This window comes from Artibeus jamaicensis, unplaced genomic scaffold (assembly GCF_021234435.1).
Source record: "Artibeus jamaicensis isolate MK-2021 breed Jamaican fruit bat unplaced genomic scaffold, CSHL_Jam_final contig_519, whole genome shotgun sequence".
In the NCBI taxonomy this organism is placed as follows: domain Eukaryota; kingdom Metazoa; phylum Chordata; class Mammalia; order Chiroptera; family Phyllostomidae; genus Artibeus; species Artibeus jamaicensis.
In genome coordinates, this window is record NW_026521871.1 from 55,316,800 (window position 1) to 55,330,273 (window position 13,474).

The 13,474-nt window shown below is 56.2% G+C and overlaps 2 protein-coding genes across 5 annotated transcripts; both read right to left on the reverse strand.

Annotated features, from left to right (window-relative positions):
- Window positions 1–605: 605 nt before the first annotated feature.
- On the reverse strand, window positions 606–3,592 carry TUSC2 (tumor suppressor 2, mitochondrial calcium regulator). The gene is made up of 3 exons (XM_037128624.2): window positions 3,295–3,592; window positions 2,040–2,160; window positions 606–1,869 (listed from the first exon to the last, which is right to left on the reverse strand). The coding sequence occupies exons 1-3, from the start codon at window positions 3,438–3,440 to the stop codon at window positions 1,804–1,806; spliced, it is 333 nt and encodes a 110-aa protein (XP_036984519.1). The 5' UTR covers window positions 3,441–3,592; the 3' UTR covers window positions 606–1,803.
- Window positions 3,593–4,394: 802 nt separating this feature from the next.
- Window positions 4,395–13,458, reverse strand: RASSF1 (Ras association domain family member 1). Of its 4 annotated transcripts, none has more exons than XM_037128515.2 (6): window positions 13,038–13,458; window positions 10,932–11,038; window positions 6,782–6,886; window positions 6,293–6,590; window positions 6,053–6,168; window positions 4,395–5,355 (listed from the first exon to the last, which is right to left on the reverse strand). In XM_037128515.2, exons 3-6 carry the CDS (start codon window positions 6,788–6,790, stop codon window positions 5,209–5,211), a joined length of 570 nt encoding a protein of 189 aa, XP_036984410.1. In that variant the 5' UTR covers window positions 6,791–6,886; window positions 10,932–11,038; window positions 13,038–13,458; the 3' UTR covers window positions 4,395–5,208. The 4 variants fall into 4 exon arrangements, with proteins under 4 accessions (XP_036984410.1, XP_036984409.1, XP_036984413.1 ...); XM_037128514.2 differs by having other exon boundaries at window positions 12,979–13,436; XM_037128518.2 differs by lacking the exons at window positions 10,932–11,038; window positions 13,038–13,458 and adding an exon at window positions 10,206–10,904.
- Window positions 13,459–13,474: the final 16 nt, after the last annotated feature.

Consider the following 13,474-nt stretch of genomic DNA (forward strand, 5'->3'; position numbering starts at 1 on the left):
AGCCTTCCAGCAGGCTGCATGTCCACAGGGGGCCAGCTGCAGGTGGGACAGCTGGAGGCAGGGAGCTCAGGAAGCACTGGGTGGCTGGGCTTTGTCTGCTGCAACAGAGGCCCCAAGCCTCCTCCCCTGGTGGTATCCACAGGCAGTCCTGGGAGGAGGTAGGTGGATTTGGGATTCAAAGCCTGGCAGGAGACCAAGGGCATGATGCCACCTAAGGTTGGGCCTTGGAGGTCCATAGGGTTCAGGTGGTGGCCTCATGTAGGGTTATGTGGCACTGCCGGGACAGGACAGCTGCGCCAGACCCATCTGAGGTCACATTCTCACCTCAAGCTAGGCAGATGAGGCCAATCCCTAATGAAGCATCCCAGGGTCCTCACCTATTGAAAACAATATAGACAGATTGGTCTGCCTTCCAGAGGAGCCCTGTGGTGAGGTCTGTGTGAATACAGCTCCACCTGCTGGTCATAGCTGGGATGGCCTCAGACTGGACTCTGACACCCTTGGGCCTTGCTAGAGTTGGGGCAGCGGGGAGGGGGCACCTACTGAACGCAGGTGGTGGTCTAGATGCTGGGTATCACAGTCCAAGAGGATGTCACTCTCATATGCAGGGTCTACAAATAATTTTATTGAAACCGAACAAATAACAGCCTTCCTAGATTGGGGGCCACCCTCCCCACACCATTTCCCACAGTCTTGAAGCACAAAGCTTGTACAGTAAGGAATTAAACAATGAAAAAAAAAGTCATTTCTGCGTAGAAGTCAGACTCTGCCCCAACAACATCACGCACTAGACTATTTACAAACTTTCACATTTTAAGTAATCCTTTTATGGTTGTTCTCCCCTTTGTCCCTACCCAGGGGCTCCAGTACCTTCTCCTGACTGATCCTGAAGGTAGGGACATACTGCAGGGGAAGGAGTAGTGGGCTCAGACCGACTGGTACCCGCTCTAGGGTGCTGTCCCTCACCACAGGGTGGTGGATGGTGTCCTCTCAGTCTGTGTGTGGGGGTGGGGGGGGCAGGGGATGGCTGGTGCAAAAGGGAGATTAGATGGAGCAGCTGGGTGGGCACAGGCAACCATGGCCCTTCCCAATCCCATCCTGTGCCCTCTCAACTGCGGGGAGGAGGGAAGCATGACTTCACAGGACAACAACTCGTTGCAGTGGGATTGGCCCAGTCAGGGGCAGAGGGAGATGCCACCCATACCAGTCCCTCCTCCTATTAACAGCCAGCAGACTGTACGTCCATCAGTCTCGGGGTGGGAACACAGGGGCAGGTAGGTAGGAAGAATCAGGCTTGCGTTGCCCCCAGCCTCTGTCCAACAGAGGAGGAATCGAGGTAGCAAACGGCCAAAAAGCTCCAACGAAGGGGTAAAGGAAGTGAGGGAAAGGAAGTTCCCACTTGTGTACAGCTCCCACAGCGCAGGGGCTGGAAGAAGGCAGACCTTGTAAAGTGCTGTAGTCCCTAATAGGGTTGGGCCCTGGGCAAACCTGGAAGAAAGCAGGCCCAGCAAGGGCACAGGAGCCAGGCGTTCCAGATCAGCATATGCCCTGCCAAATGCCTTGTCGGGACTGCTGGGGAAGGTGGGCTGGTGACTCTCATTAGCCCTCACCAGCCACCCTCATGTCTGCAAACCAGCACCCAACCAACATTGCAGAACTGCCCTGCTCACAGCTGAAGACTGCAGGCCTATGGAATTTATTCAGGATTGTGGCTTCAGCCTAGGTGCCTCAATGGAAGCCACACCCTGAGCCTGAGGGTTTCTTGCTGAGGCAGGAGGTGCATAGGCCTGCAACCCCCCAGGCTCAGACCTCATAGAGGATCACAGGGAAATCCACGTGGATACGGGGAGGATCCAGCTTCACGATGCCCTGCCATGGAAACAGAAGCTAGTGAGGGTCATCTTGGTGCCCCTACTCCAGGAAGCCTTCCTGTTTTTCCCAGCTCCTCCCCCAAGCACCCACACAATGACAGCAGACTCCACCTGGGTCTGCCTCAACACACTCAACACAGGCTCTATGACCACTGCCCAGCCTCTCACCTGAGGAATCAGGTTCTTATGCACCCGCCTCAGCTTGGCCCGCTTCTGCCCATTCTTGGTGATGATTGTCTCCTCATAGAATTCATGAGCCAGATCTCCATCCTCGTCATAGAACATGGAGCTGTGGAGAAGGAGGAGGGGAACAGGCTGGGCTGGAGCCTCAGCCTCCTCATGGTCAATGCCATAGACCACCAGAAGCATGCCCATCCCCAAAAGGAGGGAGGAAGGGGAGATACATGCCTGCAAAATCTCTTGCTTAGGGTCTGCAGCCTACTAGAAGGAAACAAGAAGTGGGGTGGTGGCCAGTGCTGTCAGACCCAAGAAAAGAGGCTGTACAGGAGCACGTTGTCCAAGCAGCCAGGGCTGTTCTCCTCATTGGTTTGTTCCACAAGAAGAACCACTCCAGCATCAGTCCCTTGCTTTTACCCAGGATTTCCAGAGTCAGGTCCGGGAAAGCCACACTCACCAGGATGGCGAGATGGGGGCAGGATGGTGGTCTTAGTACATTAGTCTCCAGGAGACACTACTAGCCCAGGTCCAAAGCCTGAGCTAGGAAGTAGTCTAAAAGGAGAAAAGCTGCATCCTTCCCACTTATTCCAGGTAGTTGGTGTAGCCAAACCTCCACTGTTGGGTATCCCTAAGTATCTACAGCCAAATCTCTAGTATCACGTGAGTGTCAGTCCCCAGGACCATCAGGGCCAGGTCCATCTAATGCTCCTGTCTGGATCTCTGGGGAGCGGGAGGAGGTCTGCGCTCTAGATCGGCAGACCATATCCCGGTGAGGTTTTTCCCGTAGGCCCCACCCCCAACGTTAAGGTCCAGTCCTGCTTTCCCAACCCCTACACTCAGATGTCCAACCTCACCACTGTGGGAAACGGTAACTAACAGCCGAAACAAAGAGTCATTCTCCCGTCCTAAGAATTGGGGGAGAGGTAGGATACGAGCCTTCAACTGGTAAGCTGGGCGTGAACAGATAAAGGGAGAAGCCCTCAAGTCTCGGACAGGCGTATCTTAGCTCTAGCGTGCCTAAAGGTGCCTCCAGGGTCAACCTACAGGCCCAATTTTCTTCTAGGTAGAACTTAAGAGCAGCCAGGCCTTCAGGAACCCACTGGCCGGCTTTCGCATCCCTTGTTCCAAAGGGGGCCTGAATTACGACTCGTCCTAGCTCGGGGCAGAAGATACAGCCGAGGGAGCTACGCATGACGCGGGCACCTGCCGCCTTCCTGTGCTGCCCGGGGCGGAATCGCGCCCTTACCCGCGGCGCGTGAATACGAAGGGGGGCACGACTCGGCCTCGCGGACGCACCAAGGCTTGCTCAGCAGCTGCCGCCTCCGGGCCGCCGCCCCCCGTTCCAGAGGAGAAGGGCCACAGGCCCCGAGCTTTGGAGCCGCTGGCACCCATGTCAGGGCCGCTGGCGCATGGCGCACCCCGCGGCCGCTTTGCTTTCACAGGGCCATCGGCGTAGCCATGCACTGCCTTCTCTGCCTTGGATCCAAGGTACAGCCGCTGCCGTCTTCCGCAGGCTCCGCTGTCTCCACGGAAACCTCATTTCCGTTTCCGCACGCTCTTTACGCCGTTTTCTGATTGGCTGCTTCTGTTGTCCGTCCCAGAGCAGACCAATAGGCGCTCTCATACGTTAGGCTTCCAAGCAAGCACTGCAAAACGTCAGGTCCGGGAAAGCCACACAAGCCTGCTGGGGCAGCTTCCACCCAGGAAAGCGGTCGCTGACTAGTCCTGCGGACTTCTTTGGCGTGTGTGGTGTGTCCGACGTGCCGACACCCAGGTCAGGTACAGTAGGCTTGCCCAATAACCAGGTTCCCCTCTACCAGCTCTCCGGAGCTTGGCCCCAGGACAGGCTGCACGGTGCCTGTCTAGCCTCATTCTATTCCCACACCGATTTTGTGATCACCATTGTTGCACATGTAGAAGAAATTAAACTGGGAAATTGAGGAGTTGGCCAGTGGTCATATAGCGACATTCAGGTCTGTAGAATTCAAATTTAGTTTTTCCAAACTTGCCGTAAAGGTGCGCTTCGTGAAGGCAAGAATTGACGGCTGTATTTTCCGGGCCGTGAGCGTGAGTGGCCCACAACAGAGGCTCAGTATTTGGTGAAGTGCCTCTCACAAGTTGCGGGGTGTGGTTTCCGTCAGCTCTAGCTGCAGCTAATATTCTTGCCCCCACAAAGATCTGAGCCCCAGGGTGCTAAGCAATGACTTACGCATCTGTACCTTAAATTCTTCAGGAATTGGTCCCATGGTGACTTTGAAAGGGTGCTTTGTGACTCTGTCCATCACCCTTGGCAGCCACTGGCATAAAGGGCAACCAGGGCTGAGGGCCCATAATAGAGAGTCCAAATGCAGATTCTTAAGTCTTTATTCAGCGAAATTTTCTCAGGCCCCAGGCCCTGATGATGACCATCACCCCCACCCCTTTCCCTACAGGAGGCATTCAGCTGAGGCCACAAAATAGTATACATTCACACACATCATCAAAATACCTGAAGTAGAGACCCTGGCTTTGACCGGCAAACGAGGCATGGACCTGGGCCAGTGCCCACACTCACACAGACCCCAGGCCCGGGGACATCCTCCTCGGAGGAGGCACTGAGGCACTGTTGCTGCACCATGAGCCCTGAGCTGTGAGCACACCCTGACTCCAGGATGTGTGCAGAACCAGCGGGCACTGTGGGGGAAACCTAGACGCTTCCTTGATGCCTGACTCATCTTGAACACCCACTCTTGGCTCTGATAGGGCTTGTCCTGAGACCCCATTCAAGACCCAAAACATACAACCTTTCCCCATAGAAGAGGGTCCTCACCCCTGCAAACATGACCCTATTCCATTTGCTGTGTCTCCAAGATTCTCGTATCTGAGACACGGATTATCTGAGATTTCTGGCTGCTCTATCCCTGCTGCAAGACTGGAGCCGCTTCCCAGGGTGCCCCTGGCCCACTATGACTCAGTGCGTGAATGGCAGAGGGGCAGAGCCATGTTCTGCTATAGCCTGGTGGACACAGGGGCCAGCTCCTTTGCAGTTGTCTGGGTTCACTCCACCAGCAAGATGAGGGCCTCCACGCACACTCATTCCTCAGGCCACACGGGCCCTGTCACACTCACACGGCACACCCTTGGTGCTGCCTACTCTCCTTCCACCCAGGGGTACAAGAGGTCACCCCAAGGGGCAGGCACGCAGGGCCTCCTGGATCTTCTGGCGGCAGTAGGAGTACTTCTGCATGATCTGGCGGAGATGTTCTTCTTCCTCCCGCTGCAGGATGCGAAGGAAGTTGTGTAGTTCAGGCAAGCTGAAGGCATCCCACTGCAGGGAGAAGGGTGCCAAAGGCTGCAACGGGCATGGCCAAGCCAGCAAGCCCTCCCCAGAGAAGACCAGAACATCGAGGTCACACAGCTGGGATAGGAATTCCTAATATTAGGTTCATGCCCAAATGGTCTGTGCTAGGATTGCCACCAAGTCCGTGCAGAAGACAGGGCCCACAAAGTAGGGTAGTCACCTCACAGACAGGCAGCCAAACCAGATGTTCCCAGTTACCCGTGGTCACAACACACTTTGAGTCTAATCTCACTCTGTGGATCCAGCACCTTGGAGCCAGAAAGCTTCTAGATAAAAAGCCCCAGCGCCTGAAGGAGAGCCTCCAGGATGTCCCGTGTCCGTCTGGGCAGCTTTGACCTGGTCTGGGATCACCAACTTGTCAGATGGACACCTGCATCTTCTGAGGACTGTCCACAATGGAAAGAGCTAGGCGCCAAGACAGTTCTCCTGGCTTCTTTTTATCATTTCAGCTTAATTTTATTTTCTCCTGGCTTCTTAAGACAGGCCCTAGACCTTGGTATGATTGGCCAGGAGGCCTTCATTTCAGCCACAAGGCTCCCACACTCCTGCAGGGGCTTTGCAGGGCTTGTCCTTCACCCCTACCCGCCTCCATGCCTTACTGCGGCTGCAGCCCATCAGGCCTGCCCTATGACAACCAAGAAAGGAAGGGGGGCTGTGTACTCACGTTCACCTCCCCAGAATCATTCTCCTTCAGGACAAAGCTTAGGGCCTTCTCACTGGGCCCTGCAAGGAGTCGCAGCCGCAGGGGCTGCTCGTCATCCGACAGCTTCCGGAGGTACACTGAGGATCCAGGAGGGGGGAAGGGAAGGTTTGATTAGAGGCAGGCCCAGTCCCCTTGGCCCCTGCATGCACAGATACATGCATATACACCCTCGTCCAAGGTGGGGTGAGGTGGAAAGCCCACCTTGGCCATGGCGCTCAGCCCGCTCAAAGAGCGCAAACTTGCGGGGGTCATCCACCACCAAGAACTTGCGCAGCAGGGCCTCAATGACCTCTCGTGCCCGCGTGCGTGACAACACATGCAGGTGCTTGACAGCATCCTTGGGTAGGTAGAAGGAGGTGCGGCGCTTCACAGCTGTGCTCCGCCCTAGGCCCCGCCGGGTGTCCTGCAAGGTGGGGGGCTTCTTGCTGGAGGGCACTGAGACGGGGCGCACCAGCTTCAACTGAACCTTGATGAAGCCTGTGTAGGAGCCGTCTTTATTCTGGAGGACAGAACCGAACCATGACTAGGTTCCAGTGAGAAGGAACAGACTTGGGTGCTGCCATTCCCCATGGGGCTAGGCTGGGTGTGAATAAACCACTGCTTGGGACCACCCACTGTGACCCCTTGGGCATCAGGCACGTGGCTGGATTCCTGGCTTCCCCTACCTCCCTTCCCAGGCTGTCGACTCACCAGGCTCATGAAGAGGTTGCTGTTGATCTGGCCATTGTAATCCTTGATCTTCTGCTCAATCTCAGCCTGAGAAAGGTCAGGTGTTTCCCACTCCACAGGCTCATCCTGAAAGACAGGCCAGCACAGAGTCTTAAGCAACCCATCCTACTGCCACGCATGGCTCAGGCAGAGTGGTGAGCCCTGGATGGACCGCTCTGAAAAACGGCCCCTGGGGTGGACTTTGGAAACTGACAGAGTTCAAGCCTGATGAGAGGAGCCCATCACTGCACCTGGTTCTCCATGCTATGGATGGAGACGGCAAAGGCAGAATCATTGGGCTACTCTCTGCCCCCTGATGGGGTATAAGTCCCAGTGAGGCCCTAAAGGTACCTTAAAACCAAAGCAACTGCAGGCACAAGGTCTGGGACCAGGAAAAGATGGGGGGATCCGAGGAAGGGCTCTTGGTGCAGCAGAACTACCTCTCCACTGCTCAGCCTGGTCCCCGCACTTTAGTCAGGCGGGTGGTGTGTGTCCTGGAGAAGGCGGCCCAGTTTGCCACTTGGCCCTGGCAAATGGCCATGACCCACACTGTAGGGTGAAAAGTGTGATGACTGGTGCGCACCCGGAGCCCGGTCACCAGTGGGCAGGAGGGGAAGGGCAGCCTCTCCAACATTAATGATGGACATTAATGTCCTCCCCCCAAGAGGACTTGGGGCCAGCCCTACATGCCTCAGACATTGTGAGGAACCACTGGAACATCCCATTTGCTCTTGACGCACAGGTAGCTTCCTGAACAAGCCTGCCCCACAAGCACCAAGCATGCAGGTTTGTGCCCCTCCTCCCTGCTGTGTGGGTGTTCAGTGCAAAAATTTTAGTTCTGCCATGCAGCCCCTCCCCCACTCCCCCCGGAATTGGATTCTTATCAGAAAGGTGGAGTACGGACCAGGGCAGTCAGGGCACTGAAGAATGTTCTATCCAACTCCCTCAATCCCATTGCGTCAGCCTTACTTCCTTTCCTGTTGAGGTCAGATAGGCCTGGTTGGAATGGGGGGGTCACAGACAAAGCTGACACCACAGCTGACTAATGCCTTGTCCCGAGTCCCAAGGGAGTTCTTGCCAGAAGGTCTCTGATTAACCTTGTGCCCAGGACAGCCAAGCTTCTCTCCGACTGCTGCTTTGGAGGCCCCTAAGTTTAAATCATCTGATGGGGACAAATCAGGGAGACAGATGAGAGCATAGGGTGGAGTCCACAGCAGTGTGCTCTTCACTTAGAACCTGCTGCCATTCAGCAGCCAGCAAGTCCATGGTGCTGAGGACTAAGGCTGCGGCTCCAACAGGAAAACAGTATTGGGGGAGGGTTGGGAAATGAAGCTTTTTTGCTTCTGCAAGTTTCCAAAGGGCTCCTGGGTGGAGAAGAGCACAGAGCAGTGAAAACTAGCACTAATGTTGTCGGGGACGGTGGGAAACCCATAAGGCTAGTAAGAACAAATGCTGTGGGCTCTGGAAAATGGGGTAACAGAGAGCTAGAGGCCAGTAATAAAGAGAGGGTGTGCTTAGGCCCAAGGAAGCAGTGCCCCAGGGAGGAGTGCCAGGGGCAGGAGGAAAGCTCGGCAGGCCCTAGTGCCAGGGCAGGAAGGGAGAGAGTTATGTTCACAGTACTACAGGGCACAGGAATGGCACTAACTTATTTTTCTTCCTTGTGATGGCTCTGAGCTCCAGCCTGGGAGTGAGAAAACTTGCTCTTTCCTCTTCCCTTCCCAGGTTGTTCAGGCTCCCCCCTTCCCCCCATGGGAGGCAGTGTGACCTCAGTTCCAGCCCCTTTCCTTCTCCAGGTGAACCTCCTTTGGTTTATTTACTCCTGAAACAAGGGACCTGGACTGGAGGCACTGGACTGTCCTACCAGGATTTCAGAGGAGGAAGTTTCTTTTTATGGTTCCAAAGTGGAGGAGGATTCCAACCACCATCCCAGAGGGGTGCACAGCAGGACCATGGAATTTCCCATCCCTGCACCATAGCAACCAACTCTCCACTCTCCCACTGTCCGTAGTGACTGATGGTTTTACTTTACATAAAACTTGGGACTCCCTAGCCTCCTTTTAGTTGGTTAGTGTCTTGTGGTTTTTCTCACCTTTCCACAATGGAAAATGGCTCAGGCCTGAGGAACAGAGAAAATTTCAGGGATCCACACTCAAATCTTGCCTGAAAGCTCTGGGCTGAGCTTTTGAGGTATAAATTTTTCATCTAAACAAATATCCAGCCCTGACCAGTGTGGCTCAGTTGGCTGGGCATCATCCCGCAAAACAAAAGGTCACTGGTTTGATTCCCAGTTAGAGCACATGCCTGGGTTGCGGGTTCAGTTCCTGGTCAGGGCATGTACAAGAGGCACCTGATCAATGTCTCTCTCCCATTGATATTTCTCTTCCTCTCCTCCCTCCCTTCCCTCTCTCTAAAAAAATAAGCAAAATCTTTTAAAGAAATCGACAACTCCCTTCTCTTGGCTCATGTAAGGAATTCTGCTACACTGCTGCCAGATACACAGCCTTATAGTCCCTGTCTCTTTTCCGATGCTCTGGCCGGGATGCTCCCCTGAGTTGTGCCAGTTCCAGAACAGTCAGTCATCTGAACCTGGCAGCCACACTCATGGCACACAGCACAGAGATCTCTGAGCAAGGAGACACCTAGGAGATGCCAAGAGGCACAGCTGCTCCTGGATAAGTAACCCCCCCTCTCTCGACCCCCCCTCAGGTATTTTACAATCTAGCCTTCCCCCATCTCTTGTGGATGAAGTGCTCTTGGATGCTTACAGTCCAAGAGGAGGCTTCCTGCCCATCCATTTCTAAACCCCTTATCTCCAGATCCGGTCCAATGTCTGTGTATGTGCTCCCAAAGCCGGCACTCCGGATCCACTCCAAAGTGGGGATCAGAATCTTCCACATTCCAAAAGCTGGTGACAGGCCAGGACGGGCAAGAGGTGGAGACTCAGCTGGCTCCATCCAGGAGTGCGTATGGAAGGGCGCAGACCATGCCTCGCCTCTTTCCTAAAAACACTTCTCAATTCCCGGCGAGGACTCCTCCCTCTCCATTTCCTCCTCCCGGTTTCTTCCCAGAGCGGGAGGGAGCCCCCGAAGGCGGAAATCGAGGTCCTAGTCCAGACTGCGCAGTCGGCTTTAGTCATAGATGGCTAATGCCCGTCCCTGGTCTACCTCAAGCCACGTAGCTGCTTCCCCTGGTTCAACCGGTCTGTGACAGAGAGCAAGGCCTGGGCACCCAGGACCGACACGCTGAGCTGACACAGGGGCTGGCCCCCGAAAGGTCCGGTACCCACGCTGACGGGAGCGCGGGGATGCCCGCAAACTCTCCTGCTGCGTAACCTTACCGGGGAGGGGCGGAGTACCAGTGACCGCGCCCCCGGCCCTCCGTCCCACCCTCAATCTCAGGTCCCCACCTGGTCCCGGCGCGGCCGGCGCACCAGCGAGGTACGCGCAGTAAAGTACTGCTCGAGCTCCGAGTCCGAGTCCTCCTGGCTGCAATAGCCACTGCTTGTCGTGCTGCTCCAGGTCATCTCGAAAGAAGGTGTCCCCACGGGCGCCTCGCCCATCGCCAAGCCCACCAACCAGCTAGCTAACCAGCTAGCTCACTGAGCCCTGGACGCCCGAAGCCGCCAACCACCGCCCCAATTGCGAGCGCGCGCCCGTGTGCGCGTGCGCTGGGACCAATGTCCGCGCGGCAACCGTTAACACTGAAACCTGGCCGGCAGGGTCTATCTTGTCCTCGTCTCATTGGAGGAGAAACTTTGAGGGGCGGGGCCACACGCGGTGAGTCAGAGAATGATCTCACCGCCCTGGCAGCTCAGCTCAGCTCCGCCCCTAGGTCCCAGTTTCTTTAGGGAACAAGTGGGAGCACGCGCGCCTGTGCGCATGTGCACCAGCGTGGCCGCAGGACCGGATGCGGAAAGGTGCGGAAATTGCGCAGGCACCGAGCCTCGGGGATTTGGGCAATTCTCTTACAGGCAGCAGCACTCACGGCACCCCTGCGAGCCTGCGCGCGGTTAGCCCCCTGCCGCCCGGAAATCCGTTCTTAGAACGGATCTTTTCGCGTCGTGGGCTACCCCTGGGTTATGCCTGAGATGGGGCCGCTCCTCGCCTGTAGAGCCCCCTTGTCCCAAACTCACCACGTTTGTGTCCCGCTCCAGCGCCGGTTCCCAGCCCAGATCCCGAGGTCCGCAGCAGTCCAGGCAGACGAGCGCGCGGCAACGGTAGTGGCAAGTGAACTTGCAATCTGCAGAGAGGCCTGCCCGTGAGGCAGAGGAGCCCCAGCTCCGGCTGCCTTCGAGAAGTGTGCCAGGGATGGAAGAGGTGTCCCAGGGATGGAAGAGAAGCCCCAGGGTGAAGGACGTTGACCGCTGGGCTCTGCCTAACTGCCCTTGAGGCCCCGTTCCCGCCCACTGCTACACAGATTCTCGTGTTAGACCCCCCTCCCCGCGTCTGGAAACAGGCAGGAAGGCCTCAGCGGTTAAGGATCCAGGCAGGCTCCACAGCTGGAGTTCCAGCGCCTGGGGCGGAACATACCGCTTCCACATTGTCAGCCCCTCTCTCTGCCCTTGAAGGGAAAAGCAGTGCTTTAACCCGTGTCACCCTTGAGTTATCTGTCTGTTCTCCTTCCGGACCAAAACGTATCAGCTCTGATCTACATGCACTCATTCCTGGCCTTCACTCTCCCCACCCGTTGCAGTCAGGCCTGCCCTTCCCTCCAGGAAACTGCCCTGGTCAGGGTCCTCAGCAACCTGAACGCCGCCGAGTCCCGCGGTCCATTCTCCATCCTCACCTCCTCAGCAACATTTAATGCTACTCCCCTCGGTTCCGAGGGGCTCCCACGACCTCGGTTTCCTCCTGCTTTCCCACAGCTCCTGCTGAGCTCCTTTCCTTCTGTCTCAACTCCCACATCTGATGCCGGAGTGTCCCGGGGGGCTCGGTCTTGGTCACTGCCCTGCGTACTCACCCCACCCCAGCTCCAAGGCTTCCACCACTGACTTCTACCCTCAGACCAAACCCTATGTGTCGGTATGTTCACTCGGGTGTCTAACAGACATTCCAACCCAACGTGGCCGAAATTTAACTCCCTTTTCTTCCACCACAACATACCCTCGCTGGAGTTCCTCATCTCAGTCAAGATTGCTACTATTCTCCCAATTGTATGAGGCAAGAAACCCCAGCTCATCTTCCATTCCTTCCTTGTTTCTGCCTCTGATACACATGGAAATTGTCCTGGTTTGTGGGTTTTTTTTTTCTTTTTTTATTTCCACGGCCACTTTATTTCTCTGGAACACTGCAACATCCCGGCCCTAGTTCATGCTTTGTATTCTGTCACATCTCCTGTGTCTCCTCCCAGCTGAATTCAGGACAGAATCCTATGCCAAATGAGCAGGTCTCCATGCACACACAGGCAGGCAGGCCTAGGACACCTTCCTTCAGTTCTTAAATGGTCTAGAGCAGTGGTTCGAAACCCAGGCTGCATATTAGAAAGATGCTTTTAAAAATCGAGAGTACACTCCCAGTGAGTGATTCAGCGGGTCTGAGGGAGGGTCCAGGCAGAGGGGTTTGGACGGCTATAAAAGCATCCCAAGTGATTGTAGCTGTGTGGAGAGCAACCTCTGCTCTACCAGCTTGCTGCTGGTACCAGAGAGGGCAGAAGGGCCTTGGGTGTGTGGCTGTGTTTTGTGTTGTAGCACCTAGCTGACTCGGTCTGTGATAGGTATTTGCTATACGAAGACAACAATTCCTGCTTGCAGGGAACCCACCCAAGGTACTAACGCTTTCCAGGCCTCCTCCCATAGGTGGGTAAATTCCCCTCAAAGGATTCTGGGAGGGGACATGGTGAGTGAATCTTTGGGAAGGGGCAGGCCTGAAATTTCGGACATAAGAGACTGTAGGCACAAAGCCTTTCTCAAAAAGGACCAAGGTACTTTAAAGATTTGCAACTTGAAACCAGTACCTTGGAATTCACTGGTAACTGCCTCTGCTCGGCTGTGTCCCAAACACAGGTGCAGTGTGCAAGGACATGAAATGTGCCCACTCTCACTTCCCTGATGGGGTCAGGGTAACGGACTTGGTCCTGGGGACATCCCAGCCTACCCTCTCTGTCGCAACTTGTCCGTCAGCGGCAGTGCTGCCCTTTGACCACCCGTTTAGCTCTCGATAGTGCATGGGGCTGCTACTCACGCGCGCACTGCAGGCCCTTGCGCACGACGCCCCAGATGAAGTTACCGCAGAGGTCGCACCATGTGTGCGTGGTGGGCCCCGCAGGCTGGAAGCGGTGGCCACGGCCCAGGACCGGCTGCCTTGCTGGGTTGCGGGCTGTGCCTGGCGCGATGCGCAGCGCGTTGGCGCGCTCCAGACGGGCGCGACCTGGGCCGGCGCGCCTCGCGGAGGCCAGTTCCCGCAGTTCAATGAGTTCAGGCTCAGCGGACATGGCCCGGTTGGTCCGCCCGGGCTCGGCCAGTTCTGGGAACGAGCAATTGCAGGGCGGGCGGGACCTTGGGGCGGGCCTCGATGCAGCACCGCCCCGGAGATTGAGGCAGAGCAGTGGGAGAGAGCTGTGCAATGGAAACCTGGGCGCCAGGGCTGTGTCGCCCCACAGGCAAAGAGGGGCGGAGGGGGCAGCGGTGGGGGACTCTCTCCCAGTCCCCGCCCTCCCTGTCCTTCCCTCTCTTCATCC

Bases quoted from the DNA above. Each gene is read 5' to 3' on its own strand.
- TUSC2 (XM_037128624.2), bottom strand. From the start codon at position 3,440: ATGGGTGCCAGCGGCTCCAAAGCTCGGGGCCTGTGGCCCTTCTCCTCT. The intron at 2,161-3,294 runs GTAAGGGCGCGA...CCTTCTCCACAG, and splicing joins TTCGTATTCACGCGCCGCGG to CTCCATGTTCTATGACGAGG. The intron at 1,870-2,039 runs GTGAGAGGCTGG...TTTCCATGGCAG, and splicing joins ATAAGAACCTGATTCCTCAG to GGCATCGTGAAGCTGGATCC.
- RASSF1 (XM_037128514.2), bottom strand. From the start codon at position 13,228: ATGTCCGCTGAGCCTGAACTCATTGAACTGCGGGAACTGGCCTCCGCG. The intron at 6,887-10,931 runs GTGAGTTTGGGA...CCTGTCTTTCAG, and splicing joins TGGAGCGGGACACAAACGTG to GATGAGCCTGTGGAGTGGGA. The intron at 6,591-6,781 runs GTGAGTCGACAG...TCTGTCCTCCAG, and splicing joins GCAACCTCTTCATGAGCCTG to AATAAAGACGGCTCCTACAC.